Raw genomic sequence first — 23,416 nt, 5'->3', positions numbered from 1 at the left:
ACATGGAAGACACTTTCTTCGTCTTACATAAATTCCTGAATATCTTCAGGGACGCTCCTACCATGGGATGTGTTTTAGTTATACGAGGGATCTTTTTGGGGTTGATCCATGGTAGGTGTCTTATAGGTGCACTTGAAAAACAGGAAAGTTCCTCCAATGCTATCCAATCTTTGGATCGAGCATGCACTTGCCAGTCAATATTTATAGTACTGATCGCTATAAAAATGACAATGGTCCCAAAAATGTGTCAAAAGTGTCCCAAGTGTCCGCCATAAGGTGGCAGTACCGATAAAAATCGCAGATCGCCGCCATTACTAGTAAAAAAAAAATATTAATAAAAATGCCATAAAACTATCCCCTATTTTGTAGACGCTATAACTTTTGTGCAAACCAATCAATCAATAAACGGTTATTGCGATTTTTTTTCCCCGACAAATTTGTAGAAGAATACGTATCGGCCTAAACTGAGGAAAAAAAGTTTTGATATATTTTTGGGGGATATTTATTATAGCAAAAATAAAAGATATTCATTTTTTTTTTCAAAATTGTCGCTCTATTTTTGTTTATAGCTCAAAAAATAAAAACCGCAGAGGTGATCAAATACCACCAAAAGAAAGCTCTATTTGTGGCGCCAATTTTGTTTGGGAGCCACGTCCGCGCAATTGTCAGTTAAAGCGACGCAGTGCCAAATTAGCAAAAAGTGGCCCTGTCATTGAACAGCAAAATGGTCCGGGGCTGAAGTGGTTAACAGGAACGCAGGAGATAGTCTCTGTGATGTTGACCAAGGCGAAGGCAGAGATCATCGGAGCTGGATGGCTTAAGTAGGCAGGACCATCAATGAGCAGGATCATCAACGGGGGGGTTACTGTGGAGAGATAGGAGCTGGCAATTAGCCTACAGCTGAGTGGCCAGCTCAGAGAAGAAAGGGCTGAGCCCAGCCCTCACAGGTATTAGCTCTTGGCCTCGGGTGCCAAACGGTTTCGTCACAGATAGCTAAAAAGATCAATGGTGTCAATGGGAACTTATCTGAGAGAGTAGAAATTTCTCATTGCCCTAGTGTTCCATGGATCCCTGAATGAGAAACCCTGGTATAGAATGTACTGTAGCTGGAGTGTTGGGACTCCACAAAGAATGAGAAATAGAACTGGGGAGATGTAACAGCAAGATAACCAGAAAGTCAGAAGTATCAACTAGGTAATTTGGTGTTCCATCTTATAGCCCCAACTGGAATACTAGATCTGGTTGGATTGACTTTAGGCACACCTTGTAAATGTGTGTAGCGCTCACCCCCGAAGGAGCCACTGGATAGAATAGGGATGGCGTGTTACCTCTGTGAGCGTCTAGGGGTAGATGATGATGATGAGAGTAGCAATAATGGAATGTCCAAACAGCAGGTGTCTTTTCTTGTGCTTTATTTTACCCAACACGGTAAAATACAAACTTGAGGTAGATAGCAGGAATAGATGAGGAGGAGAAGTAGCAGATACAGGCCCAAAAACGCAGAAGCAATCCTGCTTCCAACGACACTTCACTTTCGTCGCCACTCCATCCGGGGTGGGTATAGTGTATCTGGACAGGCCTCTCACACCGACCTGGCAGCCAGGATATCATTTGGAACTTTGCGAGAAAACAGGTCTCTGCCACAGACCTGTCCTCAGAACTTAGGTTATGGAGACTATTCTCCTCAGTAAACTTCTTCTGGCCTGCATCTCGCTCAGGTAGTTTCAATTAGGTTACCGACTGACAGGTGTCTAACATCCTCCCCCTCAGCATTCGGTTACCTCGATCCCCGGTGGATTGTCTAGGCCCTGTTGGACCGCCAGCCTCTCATTGGCGCTCCTCAGACAGACTCCCCACCGAACAGCTATCTCGCTTGGGATCTCCTCAGAGTTGGGGCCCAGTCGACTACTGGAGCCCCGCCACAGCTTTAGATGTTCCGGGCCAAAATGGCCCCGGAACCAGGAACACTGCGTGGCACGCGCACCCCGGCCTGGTAGGCCATCTCGCCGGGGAGCCGTGATGTGTGGTCACCCTGAAGGTGGGTGCCACACCCAGAACAAGACTCCCGCCCAATGGCGTCTGCTCCAGAAGTACCATCCCCCAGCATGCCCCGCCTCCTGATTGGCTACTGGCAAGAGGCACCCTAGCCTGGACTACACTGGCACCACCTGTCGCTCCGGGGTGGCATAGCACCCCAGCAACAACAGAATGAGCCCACAGTACAGCCCAGCTGAAACAGAGACCCAATTTAAACAAATCAACTGGATGAGAGCCAACTAACTCTCTCATCCCCCTTTAAATTTAGAATAGCACCTGTACAGAAAGTACACAGGCGCTACATGTGTCCTATTATTTCCAGAATAAGTGATGACTTTATCTGCAGAAGGCTATAGTATACCTATCATAACCTCGTACACAGAAAACATACAAGATGTAACATATTCTTGTGCTGTACACAGGGTTCCATATTTTCCAGTCAATGCATGGCTGCATGCTGGATGATGACGGCACTGTCTTGGGGTATGAACAGATCGGATATGATGGGAGAGATTTCATGTATCTGGACACACAGAATGGGATCTGGATCCCGGCCATGTATGCAGCGGAGATCACCACACAGAGATGGAACAGCCCAGAAGAGAGTCAAGGAAACAAGAACAAGAACTATCTGGAGAATGAATGTATTGAGACTCTGAAGAAATTAATCCAACTTTGGAGAAATGATATGAGCACAGGTGACATTGCATTACATACATAACAGATGTCATATCAAAGCATTAACAGTTAGGCCTCATGGATACTGGAGTTTTTCTTTAACTACGCTAGAAGCCTCCTCCTATCAGCAGCATTTTGGAAAAAAAAAAACACACGAAGCTTGTAAAACATGTGTATGTAATGTGTTTACCCCGTCAAGTGTTTGGACGTTAAAGTGGTAGTAAACTCTGTCTGTACTACCACTTGTAAGGCTATAATATGGCTTACCTGTAGATACCTTAAACTTGCACAGTTTAGGAGATAGTCAGCATTAATGCAGCCGATGACATCAGACATGGAAATGGTGGCGTCATTGCGGCTCTGGCCAATCACATATCTGGAGCTTGCAAGCCCATAAGGCTGCATTCACACCTCCGCGACAAGCAACGCCGCGTATGTGGCGTATTTTGCCGCGAATAGTGTATCTTTTTTTTCCAAATCCTTCCCATTGCTGTCAATGGCCGAACGCCAATGTCGCCTGAAAAAAAGGGTCCGGGACTTTTTTTCAGGCGACAGGCGTACGGCGTCTATGAGATGTGAACCATCTCCATAGACAGCAATGGGAATTCTCCCCTCTAGCGGCACGGCGTCGGGCGTTTTGTGGCCTAGATGTGAATGGGCTCTAAGACAGACAGGGGAAACAGGTCAGCCCTCTCATCAGTAACTTTACAGCACTGGAGAGCTTCTTTCGAAGGTAGGCATACAACAAAAATATTTAGCCAACGGGACTTTTAATGAGTCACACCTCAAACGTAATATATATATAAAATATGACATTAAAAAAAACAACATGATCCAGAAATATGATATTTATATATAGCATTCAACTGAGATCAGAAGAAAAACCTTTCCGTGGAACTTATGTAGACCATAAAAATTACCACCATCAGTCTAAAACCACTGTTCTACTAATCTCGACGTGTTTCACAAGAAAAAATCTTGCTTCTTCAGGAGAGGCACAGGAAATTATTTGGAGATAAAGAACACAAATAAGCATAACAAAAAAAGGGTGTCAGGGACTCACCTTCCAAAATCGTCAGCCCAGCATTGGGCTGAGACAGCGGCGTGCATCAGCGGGACGCGCGCGTGCGTCAGCGGCGCGCGCGCGCGTCAGCGGCGCGCGCGCGCGCACGTGCGCAGCGGGAGCGCGCGCGTGCACGTGAACCCTCCTTGGCGCCAAAACGCCTTTAAAAGCTCAGTCCTTGCTTCCTGCAAGTTGCTGTCTGATCTGCAGTCCCTGATTGAACTTGAACCTGAGAACCTGCTTACCTGATTTGAACTTCTGATTGAACTTGTGACCCGGCTTGTTTGACCATCCGTACCTCTCCGATCCTGACCTCGGCTTTCATTGACCACCTCTTCTGATTGACCTACCATTGCCAGACCTTCCTGCTTGTACCCTGATTACTCTTCTGCCTGCTGCATCTGATTACCTGAACCATCTGTTGTGACCCGGCTTACCTGACTCTGCTTCCGTCTGCTATCATTGATCCAATCACCTTCCAGCCTACCCGTCCAGAGGAAGTCAGCACCTGCTTCACCTACCCAGCACGCCGGCACTCCTACCCCGCCAGGCTCCTGAGTCTGCTGTTCCCAATCCGGCAGCTCACGAGCCGGAGCTGTAAGAGAGGCCTTCTCCTACCATCGGGCTCTGGCTACCAGGTACGTGATACATAACAGTATCAGACAGCCATGACAGAGCCCTCAGGAATGGCCCCGGCCATGGAGGAGATTTGCAAACACCTCGCATCCCTCACACAAGCTGTAAAGAACCTACAGGACGGCTACATGCGACTGGAAGGTCAAGTACAGAACCTATCCGGAGACACAGCTTCTACATCCGCTGCCAGATCATCTCCATCGGCCTCTGCTCCATCCGTAGTAATGCTACCGCCCGAACCCAGAGTTCCGATGCCAGAGCGATTCACCGGGGATCGTTCCAAATTCCGGGATTTCCGTAATGCCTGTCAATTATATTTTGCCCTTCAACCAAGGACTTTTTCCCTAGAAGCCACTAAAGTGGGATTTGTGGTTTCTCTTCTTCAAGGAGAGCCCCTAGCTTGGGCACACCGATTATTGGAAGAAAATGGCACCAACACAGAGACTTTACTAGCCTTTTTTCGGGTCATGGCACAAATGTATGATGATCCTCAGCGGACTACCACTGCCGAGGCCGCCCTGCTCGCACTTCAACAAGGCCGCCGAGCAGTGGAGGATTATGTCGCGGACTTTCGCCGCTGGAGTGCGGACACTCAGTGGAACAGCGCAGCTCTGCGACACCAGTTCCGCCTGGGACTTTCAGAGGCCTTAAAAGATGAACTGGCTCGCATCGGGGTTCCTGATACCTTAGAAGATTTGATCGACAAGGCTATTCAGATTGATCGACGCCTACGGGAACGACGGGCCGAACGTTCTTCTCATTTAAGTCGTCCAGTTTGGGTCACTACCAAAGCACCCATGCCTGCATCCCGATATCAACCACCTGTCTGCCCAAGTCCTGCCAGCTCTCCTCCAGATACTTCTGAGCCTATGCTACTCGGAGTCATGCGACCCACATTGCCTCCAGAAGAACGAGCACGCCGTCGTCAACTGAATCTATGCCTATACTGCGGTGAGCCCGGTCATTACGTCGCCAACTGTCCCACCAAGATGCGTAAGTGCCATTCCTCTGTTTCTCTCAACGTTTCCGCTCTCCCAGTCAATACAAACCACCTTGCTCTCTCTCTGTCTTTTCAGCTCCAAGGAAGAACGATTCCGGTCAACGCAATTATTGACTCCGGGGCCTGCAGCTGCTTCATTGATGCCGCCTTTGCCAACCTACACAATATTCCTCTTCGAAGGAAGAACTTCAAACTTTCCGTTTTTCTAGCTGATGGATCCCACATTAAATCAGGACAAGTAACGCAAGAAACCCTTCCTCTACCCGCTACTACTTCCGCTCATCATAAAGAATTATTAATTTTGGATGTGATCTCCTCTCCTCTTTTTCCTGTGATTCTTGGCATTCCCTGGCTCCGGATTCATAACCCTCAGGTTGATTGGTCCTCTGGAACTTTGCGATTTCCTTCTCGGTACTGTCAAGAATATTGTTTACCTAAAGTACCTAGTTTTTCTCCCACTCTGCTATGCCTGAACACCGATCCCAGTTTACTCCAGTCCGTCCCGGAACATTATCACGAGTTCCTCGATGTGTTCAGCAAAAAGGGGGCCGACTCCCTACCACCTCACCGTCCTTATGACTGCCCGATAGAACTGCTTCCTGGGGCTGAGATCCCTTTTGGGCGCATCTTTCCATTATCCGAGAAAGAACAAGATGCTCTGAAAATTTACATTGATGAAAACCTAAACAAGGGATTCATTCGGCCATCCACTTCACCGGCGGGTGCTGGAATATTTTTTGTTGCCAAGAAGGATCAAACCCTTCGCCCATGCATCGACTATCGGGAGCTCAACAACATCACGATTAAAAACCGATACCCGTTGCCCCTAATACCTGAATTATTCCAAAAACTAAGATCCGCCACCATTTTCACCAAGCTGGACCTGAGGGGGGCTTATAATTTAATTCGCATCAGAGACGGTGATGAGTGGAAAACTGCCTTTCGCACTCGGTATGGCCACTACGAGTACCTCGTCATGCCTTTTGGGTTATGCAACGCTCCTGCTACCTTTCAGCATTTCGTCAACGACGTGTTTAGAGACTTTTTAGACATCTTCGTCATCGTCTACCTGGATGATATACTGGTTTTCTCTGGCTCGTTAGACAAACATCGGGAGCATGTCTGCAGAGTTTTAAACCGGCTCCGCCTGCACGGCTTATACGCAAAGGCAGAAAAATGCGAATTTGAGTTACACACCATTCAGTTCCTGGGTCTGGTGATCTCCCTGACGGGAATCGAGATGGACCCAAAGAAAGTGTCTGCCATTCTGGACTGGCCAGTACCTCTAGATAAAAAGGGGGTACAAAGATTTATAGGATTTGCAAATTTCTATAGACGCTTTATTAAAGGTTTTTCTTCCATCGTGGCTCCCATTACACAACTCACCAGACAAAATTTCCGTTTCCACTGGAACTCCGAGGCTCAGAAGGCCTTCGACACCTTGAAGGGACTCTTCACTTCTGCTCCGATCCTCAGTCACCCCAACCCGGTTCTACCTTTTCTCCTTGAGGTGGATGCTTCTGAAGTCGCTGTTGGGGCCGTTATATCTCAACGACTTGGGAACAAGGACTTAGTACACCCGGTGGGCTTCTTCTCCCGAAAACTCTCCCCTGCGGAGAGAAACTACGACGTAGGTGATCGTGAATTATTGGCCATCAAGGCCGCATTAGAAGAGTGGAGATACCTGTTGGAAGGTGCTGCACATCCAGTACTAATTTATACGGACCATAAAAACCTGGAATATTTAAGAACTGCTAAACGATTGAAACCTCGACAGGCCCGCTGGGCTCTCTTCTTCTCCCGTTTCTGTTTCCACATCACCTACCGTCCTGGATCAAAGAATGTCAAGCCAGACGCTCTGTCCCGAATGTTTGACAACCCAAAGGACACCTCTACCCCTGACACCATTCTTCCAGAAAACAGCTTTCTGCTATTACATGCCGATCTTATATCATTACTTAGAGGAGCGTCATCTGAATCTTCAAAACCTCCCAATATTTCTCTAGAGTCCAGAGATGGATTATTTTGGAAAGGAAGCCAAATTTTTGTACCTGAAAAGACCCGAGTCGAAGTTTTAAAACATCTGCACGATCACCCACTGGCAGGACATTTTGGGGTTCGCAAAACCCTGGAACTAGTACGCCGCACCTTCTGGTGGCCCGGCTTGGAGGATTTTTGCAAGTCCTATATCCGATCTTGCCCTATCTGTAACCGGAACAAGACACCCCGAAACCAAGCTTGGGGCCTACTGAAACCACTACCTGTACCCGATCGACCATGGAAAATGATCGCCATGGATTTTATTGTAGAACTTCCCTGCTCTGAGGGTTGTTCTGTCATTTTTGTGATTGTGGACCGTTTGACCAAAATGGCCCATTTTCTTCCTTTAAAGAATACACCTTCTGCCATTGAGACTGCTCGTGTATTCATTAAAGAAATCGTCAGACTACATGGGGTGCCCTCCAACATCGTGTCAGATAGAGGAGTTCAATTTACCTCTCGGTTCTGGAAAGCTCTCTGCAAGACGCTACAGATTGAACTTGCTCTATCCTCGGCCTATCATCCTCAGACCAATGGGCAAACTGAAAGAACCAATCAGACTTTGGAACAGTACATCAGGTGTTTTACAACGTTCTCCCAAGATGATTGGGTGTCTCTGTTACCCCTAGCAGAATTTGCGTACAATAACGCCAGTCATTCTGCTACGGGGCAATCTCCCTTTTTTGCCAACTATGGTTTCAACTTAACCTTTTTACCAGACTTTCTTTCAGAGTCCTCAGTTCCGGCTGTACAGAGCACTATGGAGTTCCTCAACCGCAATAACCAACTGTTACGGGAGACGGTGACCAAGGCCCAGGCTGACAGTAAGAGGTTCTTTGACAGGAAAAGGAGAGGTGAGCTAGATCTGAGACCGGGAGACCAGGTATGGCTTTCTACGAACAATCTTAGACTAGCCTGTCCATCCAAGAAATTGGGACCAAAATTTTTGGGACCCTTTCCGGTCAAAAGAAAGATCAATACAGTTTCATATGAACTATCCTTATCTGATTCTCTTAAAGTGCATCCTGTGTTCCATGTCTCTTTGTTAAAACCCGCAGTTCCAGATCCTTTTCCTAATAGGGGGTCCAAACCTCCCGAACCGATCCATGTCGATGGCAATGAGGAATTCGTGGTAGAGACTATCCTGGATTGTAGGAAAAGACAAGGACAAAACCAATTCCTGATCAAGTGGAAAGGTTATGGACCAGAAGACAATTCCTGGGAACCCGAAGGTAATATCCATGCCAAAAGACTAATACGTGCATTTTTTCTCGCTCACCCTGACAAAATGGCCCGACTGGGCATCCGGAGGTTGCCCCTTGGGGGGGGGCAATGTCAGGGACTCACCTTCCAAAATCGTCAGCCCAGCATTGGGCTGAGACAGCGGCGTGCATCAGCGGGACGCGCGCGTGCGTCAGCGGCGCGCGCGCGCACGTGCGCAGCGGGAGCGCGCGCGTGCACGTGAACCCTCCTTGGCGCCAAAACGCCTTTAAAAGCTCAGTCCTTGCTTCCTGCAAGTTGCTGTCTGATCTGCAGTCCCTGATTGAACTTGAACCTGAGAACCTGCTTACCTGATTTGAACTTCTGATTGAACTTGTGACCCGGCTTGTTTGACCATCCGTACCTCTCCGATCCTGACCTCGGCTTTCATTGACCACCTCTTCTGATTGACCTACCATTGCCAGACCTTCCTGCTTGTACCCTGATTACTCTTCTGCCTGCTGCATCTGATTACCTGAACCATCTGTTGTGACCCGGCTTACCTGACTCTGCTTCCGTCTGCTATCATTGATCCAATCACCTTCCAGCCTACCCGTCCAGAGGAAGTCAGCACCTGCTTCACCTACCCAGCACGCCGGCACTCCTACCCCGCCAGGCTCCTGAGTCTGCTGTTCCCAATCCGGCAGCTCACGAGCCGGAGCTGTAAGAGAGGCCTTCTCCTACCATCGGGCTCTGGCTACCAGGTACGTGATACATAACAAAGGGTTTTGCAGTGGAATACTAATATATATTTATATATATATATATATATATATATATATATATATATATATATATATACACATATATATATATATATATATATATATATACACACACACACACACACACATAGATATTCATCATATTTCTGGATCATGTTTTGTTTTTAAAATTTCATTTTTATATATTATATGTTTTTATAAATTACACGTTTAAGGTGTGATTTATTATTTTGTTGTGTGCATACTAATTGGAACTGAGACATCACCTCCACCCACCTCACACAAGCTCTTCCTTTTTTCTCGTTCCAAGGTAAGTTTCTCATAATGTGCTAGTATGCGATGCATACTAGCACAAAATGCCATTGCCTTGCAGGTTTTTTTTTTTTTCTTTAATCTGTGGTTTACAACCATTTTAATTCATTGGCCAAAATAAATCATTTAGTCTGGCTATTGAAATAAATTAACGCCTAGCGTTAACATGTATTTAGATGCTTTTACATGCACTTACAAGCATTAAGCATTTTTTTGCCCCTCTGCTGCTCTTGGAGGCACTGGCAGGGTTTTTTTTTCTGCCTCTATAAACTCCCCTGCCACTAAATGCCTCTAAAAGTTTGTGTGTCCATAGACACAAAGGCTAATATGCAGGGGAGTTATACAGGCAAACATGTCATACGTACCTGCTCTGCCTCTGTGCAGTTAGTTTTTCACAGTGCAGCCTCAATCTTTCTCTTCTTGGGTCCTCTTCTGTTCTCCTGGCCCCTTCCTCCTGCCAAGTGACCCCACAGCAAGCAGCTTGCTGTGGGGGCACCCAATCAGGCTCGCTCCTGAGCCGCTGCTCTGCATGTCCATTAACACACAGAGCCGCAGCTCAGCCCCATCCCCTCCCTCATTGGCTCACTGCCTGTGAGTGACAGCAGCGGGAGCCAATATCTCAGCCAATGAGGAGGGAGAGTCCCCGTGGAGCAGAGGCTCTCGTGCACATCGCTGAATTGCAATGGGGCTCAGGTAAGTATTAGGTCCCCACTCCCCTCCCACCCATTGCTCGGTTGGCATAAGCTGATGAATAAATTAGTTTTTTTTATTTATTTATTTTGGATATGTATTATAGCAAAAGTAAAAAATCTGGTTAGTGAAAAATTGTTTTTTTTTCCTTTCAAAATTGTCGCTCTTTTTTTGTTTATAGCGAAAAAAATAAAAACTGCAGAGGTGTTCAAATACCACCAAAAGAAAGCTCCATGTATTTGGGTACAGCGTCACATGACTGGGCAATTGACGGTTAAAAGTAACGCAGCGCTGTATCGCAAAATATGGCCTGGTCAGGAAGGGGGTTAAATCCTTCCGGGGCTGGATTGGTTAAGTTGTAAATTCCTCTTATGTATTAAGAAAACACCAACAACCACATTACAAAACACGAATATGTTTTTAATATTTCTACCTTTTGCTCCAAAGCAATAAAGAATACTAAATATAAAGCTTTTTGATTTATACTGTATATTCTACCTACAAATTCTACAGTTCAATAACACTTTAACTGACACTATTTAGCAAATGTATTAATGATTTTCTCTCCTCTCCTTCCAGTTCCACCAATGATGAAGGTCTCAGCAGGACATACGCTGAGTGATGTCACCAAGCTTCATTGTCAGGTCTATGGGTTCTATCCCCAAGCTGTGACTGTAAGGTGGATAAAGAATGGAATCGATACAATTAATGAAAATCAGGCCAACCATATCCTTCCCAACCCTGATGGCACCTATCAGACCACACTAAGCATAGAGGTGCAGGTCAGGGAGGTGGACACTTACTCCTGTCATGTAGATCATAGCAGCCTGCAGGAGACGGTCATTATTCTCTGGGGTAAGTTTAATCCAGATCTAAACTACTGTCAAAATCTTGTTTTTAATTGCAACCAAGTAACTGCTTTCAGTGTTTAAATGTATTTCTGTAAAGCCAGTCTGTGAATGGCATGAAACGGGTAATTTTTCTCCTTCATTGATGTACGCTGATGAGGCTGCACTGATGGGCAGCGGTAGGCTGCACGCATGGTCACCGATAAGGCGGCACTGATAGGCGGCACTGGTAGGCACTGCGAGGTGGCACTGAAGGTCACAGGTGGGCACTGATAATTGGCACTAATAGATGGCATTGATAGCTGGCAGTGATGGGCACTGATGGGTGGCAGTGATGGGCACTGGTAGGTGAGACTGATAGGCAGCACTTCTAGGTGGCACTGACTGGCACCACTGGTGGGCATTGATAAGTGGCACTCGTGGGCATTGATAGGTGGCATTTTATTGCACTGGTGGTCACTTGCAGGTGGCACTTGCAGGGGGTGCATGCAAAGGGGAGGCTAGTGGTTAAAGACTAATTAAAGTCTCATGTAAAATGCTGCCGATAGATTTAGTGTGCACTATTAAAGGGTCACTAAAGGAATTTTTTTTTTTTTTGCTGAAATGACTGTTTACAGGGTACAGAGACATAAAAGTTAACTGATTCCTTTTAAAAATGATTAAAAATAGATTAAATTATATCATATAATGTACCTCTAGTTTCACTTTCGGTTTTAAACTGGTTTCATGTTTATGTGAAGTAAAGAGACACACAGAACAAAAACAAACAAATCCAGGGCAGTGTTTTGTTTTTAAAATGAATCTGATTGGTTCTGTTAAGTTTTAGACACACAGTAATGACAGCTTAGACCACAGTGAAAATCTCCCAGTATGATGGTTATAAGGAGCCAGACAACCAGGAAGTGTGGAGATCAGAGCAGAGTTACAGCAACTTCAAAGCAAAAACGAACAATAAGGACATGAAACCAGTACTGCAGTAAGGTAAAGGAAGCTATTTAGCTAAAACAAAATAATCCTTTAGTGACCCTTTAAGGAAAGGGATTTCAGTCTATAGCTTGCTGTAGAGACTGACCCTTGCTTTCTGTGTGGAAGAGGTGCACTGTGTAGAGGTCCAACAAACCCCTACAGAGTCAGATATGAAGCTCTCTGATATGCAAAGTTCAATTTCCCTGCTGAGTGAACAGCCCATATAGAGCATGTTGAACTGCTGATGAGAGACCTCTGCTTTCACACAGAGAGCAAGGGTTCCTTTCTGCAGGATACAGGTGGAGGTCAGGCTTTTTACCTATACCTAGTGTCAAGATAGAAACCACTTCTCCTAAGGACAAGTTCACATCTGCACAGTGCATTTTTTGTGCTTTTCGCATGTATTTTCGGTGCACTACCATTCAATGCAATATAAAATGTGTTTTCATTAAAGCACATCAAAGATATAGCAAGCAGGATTTTAGTAATACATTGCCCCTAATATGCACATAAATTGAATGGGTGTGAACTTACGCCCTTTAGCTCAGTTTCATAAGCTGTATATTTCAAAGGAGGCAACTACTGTTGTGCTTTTCCTTTACATAAACCATGATGCTCTGGGAATCCTTTGTCATGCATGCAATTTTAAATTTATAAGAAACATATGTATGTAAATAAAGCAAGTAAAGTAAAAGCACCTTTACCCATTCTTTCCTATCCTCCAATAATCATTTCATTAAAATGTTTCCATCAAATCAATGATCTTTAAAAAAAACAAAACACTTTTTTTGAGACCCAGTGACATCATCACTGTGTATTTCTTGCGACGTCATTTGGAGCAATGCACCCTGGGATATTCTTCGGACGGCGCATGCGCAGTACGTTCGGCGCGGGAACGCGCTTCATTTAAATGCTTCACGCCCCCTACCCGGCTGATTTGAATTAGGCAGGCTTGCGCCGGGTGATTTACGCTACGCCGCCGCAACTTTACAGGCAAGTTCTTTGAGAATAGAGCACTTGCCTGTAAAACTTGCGGCGGCGTAACTTAAATCAGATACGTTACGCCCGCCCAGTTTTAGGCGATTCTACGAGAATCTGGGCCAGTGCTCATATTGCGAAACGCTCAGTAACCGGGTTACTCACAATCCGAGGTTCCACTGTATATATAATTTTAGTACCCAAAGTATGGTATGCTGCACTAACATTTTTAATATCTTAAAAGTAAATATAAAGTAATAACAGAGGTCATAAAAGCAGTTGTGTGCTTTAGCCAATAATTTTCTTCATATTGGATCTCTGTGGTCCATGTAACCAGGGCCATGGCAGGGACATGACCACATACTGTGTTCTATAAGATGTGCCTCTTTATTGTTTCAGAAATATGACCTTGTATATGTTCAGCCAACTCCAAAATACATTTCCACACTTTATTATTCTGTAACAATGAAAGGGTTTGTTTATGGGTTTCATAGTCGTTTTGCACACTTTTCAAGAGCCTTGGTAGTGTGGACCTTTACTGCAGGTGGTTAGACTTTGACCTTTTTTTTACAACAATTTCAGTAACACATTTCTTTATTGGAATATCTTATGTGATAGTTTTAATGTTAGAAAAGGGGATAGAGACATTTTATTTCTTTTTCTCACCGCTGTTAAATTGGATGAGATATTTTATTGCTATCATATAAAGGCCAATAATGGACAAGTGACACCTCACCATTAGTAGAACCACCCACAGGCACAACCATTTTATCTAATAGACCATTGTTCTTTTGTTGACCGTAAAGCTACAGAATCCCAATTGTTATCTAGATAGTAGCTAAAGATTCAAAGGGTTATTGTGCAAAGTGAACCATGCACCTTAAAGTGGATGTAAACCCTCCATACACCCAGTGGCGTGAACAGCCTCAGATGATACACAGGGATGAACCAAATCTCCCTACATAGGTTTTACATGTATATCTGCCGTCTTCACATTTATATACTGTTTAGAAAGTTCATCTCTTGTTAGGAGATTTTCTCTTCCTGTTTAACACAGAGTGTGATGTGTGGGCATACAGCCAAGATAGCGGAAATTGCTGATTGGAGGAAAGGGGCACACACCTACTCTCATCATAGGCAGAGACTCTCAGAGGTGTTTTGTAACAGGGCCAGCTCCCTGTTAATCTATTTTAGCAACATCCCATGACAGAAATTTCAGGCTGCTTTTATCTGATGTGTCCAAGAATTTGTCAGGAGTTATCATGCTGATAACAGAGGAACAAGTCAGGAGAGAGCTAGGGGACTTGGCTCTTCGAAGAGAGATAACAAAACACTGCAGATATATGTGCCCAGCTCAAATTTCATAAATTGGGTTTACATCCACTTTACGCCGGCCATAGACCGTTTGAATCTCAGGTGGTCCATCAAGAACAGGTCTAGATTCAAACCATGTATGGCCAGGCTGAAATAGTTAATAATACTTGTTTTTTCATGCATTGTGGGCATTGTGTACATGAAACTAAGACATACAGTATATAATAGCTTTTGAAACAAAGATGTATCAATCAGCAATAAATGTTTTTTTTTTTGCCTGTATACAGTGGAAGTAAAAAAAAAACTTGGTGCAGGGGTCTGGCATTTTGGTAAGCCTTTCCCAATGCCTGCTGCAAATAAACATTACTAAAGCTGGTCATAGATGGAGCGATTCACAGCCACAGTCAGCATTGATGGGGGAATCCTTCCCATGGTGTCATTGTGTTCTGTCCAGTAGGGGGGGGGGGAATTGGCAAGGGTAGCTGCCCCCACTGGAAGAACACAATGGGGTTAATTTAATAAAACTGGAGCACCCAGAATCTGGTGCAGTTGTACATGGTAGCCAATCAGCTTCTAACTTCAGCATGTTTAATTAAGCTTTGGCAATAAAACCTGGAAGCTGATTCATTTCTATGTAGAGCTGCACCAGATTTTTCACTCCCCATGTTTAGTAAATCCTCCCAATGACTCCATGGGAAGGATTCCCCCATCAACACTGACTGTGGCTGTGAATGGCTCCATCTATGGCCAGCTTTAGTACCGATTTGAAGCATTTTTTTTTACAGATAATCCTAGGAGACCCTACAAAATGCCCACAAGTAGTATTATGAACAGTTTCAGACAGGCCCGGACTGGGACAAAAAATAGGCCCATGCATTTTAGACTGAGGGGGGGGGGGGGGAGAGAGAGAGAGAGAGAGAGAGAGATACAAAGAAAGATAGATATAGATAGAAAGATAAAGATAGAAAGAAAGGAAGGTGGATAGATAGAGATAAAGATAGATAGATAATAGGGAGAGAGAAAGAAAGAAAGAAAGGTGAAGAGAGAGAGAAGGGAACGAATTGCACCCCTACATCAGTATACAGTACTTACTCAGAGGCAGGAGGGACTGGATGGATGGATATCAGACTCCATCTTTCCTTTCTGTTTGGCTTTAGCTTGAATCTTCCCGCCCACATCCCTTAGGCAGCAGAACAGTGTCTGTCGGGAGAGTGGGCGGGGCAGATACAGGAGGAGTGGAGGGGGAGGAGTAGAAGCAGCTCCTCTCCTCTAACTGGTCGTGCGGGCAGCAGGGGGAGGGGAGAAATGTCAGAGCTGGCTGTGATACGCCCAGCTCATCTCTCTCTGGGGGATCTCTGCTATTAGGTAAACTGGGCGTCCCCTCTCGGCCTGCAACCCTTGGTACACCCCTGGGGAGACATGACATGCGGGCCGCCGAGGGCCGTTCGCAGGCCGCAACCGGCCTGCGGGCCGCCGCGGCCCACCGGGCATATGCCCGGTTTGCCCTATGGCCAGTCCGGGCCTGGTTTCAGACGTTCTGTGAAAGAAAGAGCAGTGTGCTTGTAGATAGATTTTATTGCATTTTAGCCCAGGTTCACACTGACTGCGGGAATGAAATTGTGAGTTCAGCTAAACTCGCATGATTTCATTCCCGCATGTCAGTCCCGACTTTAGGGGCCAATTCAGAGACACCTGTGCAGGTTTCTGCACAGATGTCAATGGAAATCGCACCCCAAAATCAACAAAAGTAGTAAAGATTTATAGAAAATTTAGGATAACATGGAGGAGAGTTCAGGGACTTCTGAATAAAATGCCCAACTGCTCCTAAACATCCGTTTATCAGTTGCAGTGTACATGAGGCCTTGATCCTTCATGGTTCTCTTTGACAGAAAATATATCTACTTCTTATTTTGGTCTCTAGCCACTTTAACTACTTCAGATCCGTGCTATAGCCGAAAGACATCTACATCGCTGACCTAAATTGCCGGGAGGGCGTCCATGGACGTCCTCACGTTCTCGAGCGGCCTGCGCGCCCCCTGCAGGGCGTGCTCTGTGATCAGCGAGTCAATGACACTCGCTGGATCACAGATCAGAGAAAGGGGTCGATCCCGACCCCTTACCACGTGATCAGCTGTCAGCCAATGACAGCTGATCATGTGATGTAAACAGAGTCGGTAATCGGCTATTTTTTTGCTATTAGCGTGAGGAGGAAAAAAGCAAATCACCGGCGGCTGTTAGAGGGACATCGGTCCCGATCAGGAAGAGCAACCTCCTGCTCATCTGTGCCACCTAGCAGTGTACAACAGTGCCGCCTACCAGTGCCCACCAGCACCACCCATCAGTGCCCACAGTGCCACCCATCAGTGTCTGTCATGGTCTTACCTCTCTCCTGTCTCCTTCGTTTGACATGTGCTGGCGGCCATCTTGGTTTCTGGGTCTCTTGTAGCCTCCCACCCTGCGGCTCCTCCTTCCCACTGGGAGGAGCTGGATGCCTGGCTCAGATATATAGGAGGTCTGTGGCTTCAGTTCCTTGCTTGGTCCTCCTGTGTTCACATGCTTCTAAGACTGCTGCTGCTTCTGGTTCCGATCCCGGCTTCGTCTGACTTCCCTGCTGGTTCCTGATCCTGGCTTTGTCTGACTTCCCTGCTGGTTCCTGATCCTGGCTTTGTCTGACTTCCCTGCTGGTTCCTGATCCTGGCTTCGTCTGACTACCCTTCTGGTTCCTGACCTCCGGCTTCACAAGACTCTGATTCTACCATCTGTTTGGACTTTTGCTTATGCTTGATTTTCAATAAAGCCTTCTTATTTTCACTTATCTCTTGTTGTACGTCTGGTTCATGGTTCCGTGACATTAGGACCAAGCCATGAATTTTGACGGTACAGGGCCATCCTCGCTACCCACGCTGGTTGCCAGACTTGATCAGCAGGATTACCTGTTGGGTCAGTTCGCCGTGGCGTTGCAAACCCTGCTTGAACGCACGGCTCATTTCGCTTCCTTTGCCGATGGGTCAGTTGTCGCTCCTGGGCCCGCTCCTACTGCCGCTCCGGTTGTTGCGCCAGAGTCTACCCCGACACCTGTTGCTGCGCCTGCGGTGTTTCGGGGTATGACCGGTTCTGCCCCCCTTCCACAGCGATTTGGGGGAGAGCCAACTCAGTGCCGAGGTTTCCTTAACCAAGTGGGCATTTATTTCGAGTTGCTGCCACATGCCTTTCCCACTGAGAGATCAAAGGTGGGCTTCTTGATCTCGCTGCTCTCGGACAAGGCCTTGGCCTGGGCCAGCCCTTTATGGGAAAACAGCAATCCGGTGGTTGCCGAGTTTTCCGGTTTTGTTGCTTCTCTTCGGAAGGTATTCGATGTGCCGGCTCGCGCCGCCTCTGCTGCGAAGCTCCTTATGTCCGTCAGACAGGGTTCACGATCCGTAGCCGAATACGCCATTGAGTTTCGTACCCTGGCAGCAGAGGTGGGCTGGAATAATGAGGCTCTGGTCGCTGCTTTCTCTCATGGTCTCTCGGATGCCTTGAAGGATGAGGTTGCAGCTAAGGACCTACCAGTGGAGCTCGAGGCTCTTATTTCTTTCCTGATTTTGATTGACACCAGACTCAGGGAGAGACCTTCCTTTAAGGAGAGCCTGCGGAGGCCTCCTAACTGTTTGGCGCCTACGTTTGCTGTCCCACCCGTGCCTCCCTCTCCTCCCACGCCTCCTGGGGTTGACTTGTCTGGGGGTGAACCCATGCAGCTGGGGTTTGCTCGCCTGTCCGAGGGGGAGAGGGTACTCCGGAGACGCGAGGGCCGATGCATGTACTGTGGTCTCGGTGGGCATTTTCGGTTGGCATGTCCGAACCGTCCGGGAAACGCTCGCACCTGAGATCCTGTCGGGGGCAGATCTTGGGTGGAGTCTCCTCGTCCCCGGTTTCCCGTGTTGATAAACCACTGATCACTGTTGTCCTCTCCTGGGTCGGGGGCTCGGTGACGACCCAGGCGTTGGTGGACTCTGGTGCTGGTGGTTTTTTCATTGATAGTGAGTTCGCTGCCGCCAATTCCATTCCTCTGCAGGCTCGAGGTTCCCCGCTGGCTCTAGAGGCGATAGACGGCAGACCCCTCCAGCCGTCACACGTGACTCATGAGACCCTTCCAGTGGGGATAGCCATTGGTGCCGTTCACAGAGAGTCGGTCTGCTTCCAGGTTATTTCGTCTCCACACTACTCGGTGGTCTTGGGGTACCCCTGGCTCCAGAAGCATAATCCGACTTTCGACTGGAGATCGGCCGAGATCCTCTCATGGTCACCACAGTGTGGGGCTAGTTGCATCCATGGGCCTGTCAAGTTGCTGTGTACTTCCTCGGACTCTCTGTTGCCTCCTGAATACGAGGAGTACCGGGATGTATTCGATAAGGTGCGCGCAGTTGCCCTACCTCCGCACCGCCCATACGATTGTGCCATAGAGTTACAACCTGGTGCCGTTCCTCCTCGCGGCAGGGTCTATCCACTGTCGGTTGCGGAGAATGAGGCCATGGAGGAGTACGTGATGGAGGCGCTGTCCCGTGGTCACATTCGCAAATCCTCGTCCCCGGCAGGGGCTGGATTTTTCTTTGTAAAAAGGAGGGCAGTGAGTTGAGGCCTTGCATCGATTACAGGGGCCTTAATCGCATCACGATCAAGAACGCTTACCCGATACCCTTGATTTCCGAGCTGTTCGATCGCCTTAAGGGGACCACGGTCTTTACCAAACTCGACCTGAGGGCGGCATATAACCTGGTAAGGATCAAGGCGGGCGATGAGTGGAAGACCGCGTTTAACACCAGGACCGGTCATTATGAATCTTTGGTTATGCCCTTTGGGTTGTGCAATGCGCCCGCAGTCTTTCAGGAATTCATCAACGATGTTTTCCGTGACCTGTTGCAGCAGTGTGTGGTGGTCTATTTGGATGACATCTTGGTATATTCTGAATCCATGGAGGCCCACATTCTGGATGTCAAGCGAGTGTTGCAACGGTTACGAGAGAACAAGCTGTTCGGTAAGCTTGAGAAATGCGAATTTCACCGATCCCAGGTAACCTTCTTAGGTTACATCATTTCCGCTGAGGGGTTCTCCATGGACCCTGAGAAGGTTTCGGCTGTCTTACAGTGGCCTCAGCCCAGTGGTCTTCGTTCCTTGCAGCGCTTTTTGGGCTTCGCCAATTATTATCGGAAGTTCATCAGGGACTTCTCCATGCTGGCCAAGCCTCTCACGGATCTGACCAGGAAGGGCAGTAATTCCCAGGTCTGGCCGCTCGAGGCCATCCGGGCTTTTGAGGCCCTAAAATCCGCCTTTGTGTCGGCTCCGATTCTGTCTCATCCCAACCCTGGGTTGCCCTTTGTCCTCGAGGTGGACGCGTCTGAGACGGGAGTAGGCGCCCTTCTGTCTCAGCGTAGAACTCCAGAGGGTCCGCTGCTTCCTTGTGGGTTTTACTCCCGGAAACTGTCACCCGCGGAGTGCAACTATCAGATTGGTGACAGGGAGTTATTGGCCATAGTGCAGGCTCTCAAAGAGTGGAGGCACTTGCTCGAGGGCTCGGTGGTTCCGGTTCTCATCCTGACGAACCACAAGAATCTGACCTACCTTTCTGAGGCCAAGAGATTGACACCACGTCAGGCCAGATGGGCTCTGTTCTTGTCACGTTTTAATTACGTGGTCTCCTACCTACCCGGTTCCAAGAACATCAGGGCGGATGCCTTATCACGGCAGTACTCCGAGCTGTCCAGGGAGGAGTCTATACCGACTTCGGTCATACCTCCGAATCAGATCCTGGCCGCCATTCGCACCAGCCTGACCTCTCCCCTTGGTGAGCAGATTTTGGCGGCTCAATCTGGTGCTCCCTCTGGGAGACCCAACGGCAGATGTTTTGTGCCTGAGGAGTTGCGCACTCGGTTGTTGCGAACCTACCATAACTCCAAGACCGCGGGGCATCCTGGCAAGAATCAGCTGTCCTGGGCTGTTTCACGTCTGTTCTGGTGGCCTTCCCTACGTTCCGACATCGCCGCATATGTAGCGGCATGCTCCGTTTGTGCTCAAAGTAAGTCCCCTCGGCACCTTCCGTTGGGCCTGCTGCAACCCATAGCCACCGGGGAGCGCCCATGGTCACACCTGGGGATGGATTTCATTGTGGACCTCCCTGCATCCCGAGGCCATACGGTCATTCTCATGATTGTGGATCGGTTTTCCAAAATGTGCCACTGTGTTCCTCTCAAGAAGTTACCCTCTGCACAAGAGTTGGCCACGATTTTTGCCTGGGAGGTCTTCCGGTTGCACGGTTTGCCCAAGGAGATAGTGTCGGATCGGGGGAGTCAGTTTGTGTCCAGGTTCTGGCGCGCCTTTTGCTCCCAGTTGGGGATTCATCTCTCCTTCTCCTCGGCCTACCACCCTCAGTCCAATGGGGCCGCAGAACGATCCAATCAGGCCTTGGAGCAATTCCTTTGTTGCTATGTCTCCGATCACCAGGACAATTGGGTTGACCTCCTGCCTTGGGCTGAGTTTGCCAGGAACACGGCGGTGAACTCTTCCTCTCGGACGTCTCCCTTCATGGCCAATTATGGGTTCCAACCTGCCGTGTTACCGGAGGCATTCTCTCCCCAGGATATTCCGGCTGTGGAGGATCACCTTTCTGTCCTACGCGCCTCTTGGGTACAGATCCAGAGGTCCCTTGAGGTCTCTGCGCAGCGCCAGAAACTCCAGGCTGATCGCAGACGAGCGCCTGCTCCTTCCTACCAGGTCGGAGACCGTGTATGGTTGTCCACTCGCAACCTCAACCTTCGAGTGCCCACTCCCAAGCTGGCTCCTCGCTTTGTTGGTCCCTTCCGAGTGCTTCGCAGGGTAAACCCGGTAGCCTATGCCCTTGCGCTTCCTCCTGGCATGCGGATCTCCAACGTGTTTCATGTCTCCCTGTTGAAGCCACTGGTGTGCAATCGCTTCACCTCCTCGGTTCCTCGGCCTCGTCCGGTCCAAGTGGGCAATCATGAGGAGTATGAGGTGAGCAATATCCTGGACTCACGCCTGGTCCGCGGTCGGGTGCAGTTTTTGGTCCACTGGCGTGGTTATGGTCCAGAGGAGCGTTCCTGGGTTCTCTCCGCAGATGTCCATGCTCCTGCCTTGCTCCGAGCCTTCCACGCACGCTTCCCTCAGAAACCGTTTTTTGCACCGCGGAGGAGGGGCCCTTGAGGGGGAGGTACTGTCATGGTCTTACCTCTCTCCTGTCTCCTTCGTTTGACATGTGCTGGCGGCCATCTTGGTTTCTGGGTCTCTTGTAGCCTCCCACCCTGCGGCTCCTCCTTCCCACTGGGAGGAGCTGGATGCCTGGCTCAGATATATAGGAGGTCTGTGGCTTCAGTTCCTTGCTTGGTCCTCCTGTGTTCACATGCTTCTAAGACTGCTGCTGCTTCTGGTTCCGATCCCGGCTTCGTCTGACTTCCCTGCTGGTTCCTGATCCTGGCTTTGTCTGACTTCCCTGCTGGTTCCTGATCCTGGCTTTGTCTGACTTCCCTGCTGGTTCCTGATCCTGGCTTCGTCTGACTACCCTTCTGGTTCCTGACCTCCGGCTTCACAAGACTCTGATTCTACCATCTGTTTGGACTTTTGCTTATGCTTGATTTTCAATAAAGCCTTCTTATTTTCACTTATCTCTTGTTGTACGTCTGGTTCATGGTTCCGTGACAGTGTCACCAATAAGTGTTACCTACCAGTGCCACCCATAAGTGTCACCTACCAGTGCCACCCATAAGTGTCACCTACCAATGCCACACATAAGTAACACCCATCAGTGCTGCCTTATCTGTGCCCATCAGTATCGCCTTATCTGTGCCCATCAGTACCGCCTTATCTGTGCCTTTCAGTACCGCCTTATCTGTGCCCACCAGTGCCGCCTCATCAGCGCATATGAATGAAGGAGAAAAATTACCTCTTTGCAAAATGTTATAAAACATGATTTTTTTTCCTTTAAAATTTAAATTAGTTTTTTTGTTTGTTTAGCAAAAAATAAAAACCCCAGCGGTAATTAAATGCCACCAAAAGAAAGCTCTATTTGTGTGAAAGAAATGATACAAAAATAATTTGGGTACAGTGTTGTATGACGGCGCAATTGTCATTCAAAGTGCGTCAGCACTGAAAGCTGGTTAGGAGGGGGATTTTAGTGCCCAGTAAGGAAGTGGTTAAGAATATCTCAGTGCAGTATTTGTGAAAGTGATGGTGATCAGGACAGGAGGTGGACCAAGCCAGCTTCTAAACACTTCTTGGTGCTCTGAACAAATGGACTTTTACTGAGACTGAGTCAGTGGAAGATGGAGTATAATGATGCCTCCTACACAAGCACATTCCATTTTAAGGAAAAGAAAAAAACTGCACTATCCAAACTAAGTACTAAAAAGCTGCAACTCAAAGTGATACACAACACAAATAGACAATAAAAACGGAAGGAACTTCGCAGCTCCTTCCGTTTTTACATTCCATTTTAGGAATTGTTGCCCTTTGTGTCACCTCTGAAGAACGTCCCTTTATTCTGTTTGTTTCAATCCACAAACTGAAGAATGTTTAACAATTTTTTTTCTCTAAAAAATGCAAAACCCTCTCAGGTACTCATTGCAATACATATATCATGTTTTTTCTTGCATTTTTTTTTTTCTTAGGGTACAAAGCACATAAGGATCAAAACTCTCATGGTGACAGTAATCCTAATATTGGCCTCATTGTTGGGCTTCTTGCTGCTGCTTTTATTATTGTTCTTGGGCTCATTATTTGGAAGAGACGCTCGGGTGAGTGAAATTCTGTGCAGCACATAGACCTAGAGATTGGCTTCTACCCAAGTACTGTCATGGGGTAGGTTACATGCTTCACCATAACA

At 47.6% G+C, this 23,416-nt stretch overlaps 2 protein-coding genes across 2 annotated transcripts in view; both read left to right on the top strand.

The window, feature by feature from the left end:
- LOC120914292 (saoe class I histocompatibility antigen, A alpha chain-like) overlaps window positions 1-23,416 on the top strand; it is a 583,050-nt gene that overhangs the window by 209,501 nt on the left and 350,133 nt on the right. The gene's annotated exons all lie outside the window — the stretch shown is intronic.
- LOC120914290 (major histocompatibility complex class I-related gene protein-like) overlaps window positions 1-23,416 on the top strand; it is a 44,588-nt gene that overhangs the window by 13,060 nt on the left and 8,112 nt on the right. The window contains exons 3-5 of the mRNA XM_040324920.1: window positions 2,460-2,735; window positions 11,021-11,296; window positions 23,202-23,327. Coding sequence (XP_040180854.1) covers window positions 2,460-2,735; window positions 11,021-11,296; window positions 23,202-23,327 — 678 coding nt within the window. The remainder of the gene's footprint in view (window positions 1-2,459; window positions 2,736-11,020; window positions 11,297-23,201; window positions 23,328-23,416) is intronic.

This window comes from Rana temporaria, chromosome 9 (assembly GCF_905171775.1).
Source record: "Rana temporaria chromosome 9, aRanTem1.1, whole genome shotgun sequence".
In the NCBI taxonomy this organism is placed as follows: domain Eukaryota; kingdom Metazoa; phylum Chordata; class Amphibia; order Anura; family Ranidae; genus Rana; species Rana temporaria.
The sequence above is the reverse complement of the archived record's forward strand: the minus strand, read 5'-3'. Positions and strand labels throughout refer to the sequence as shown.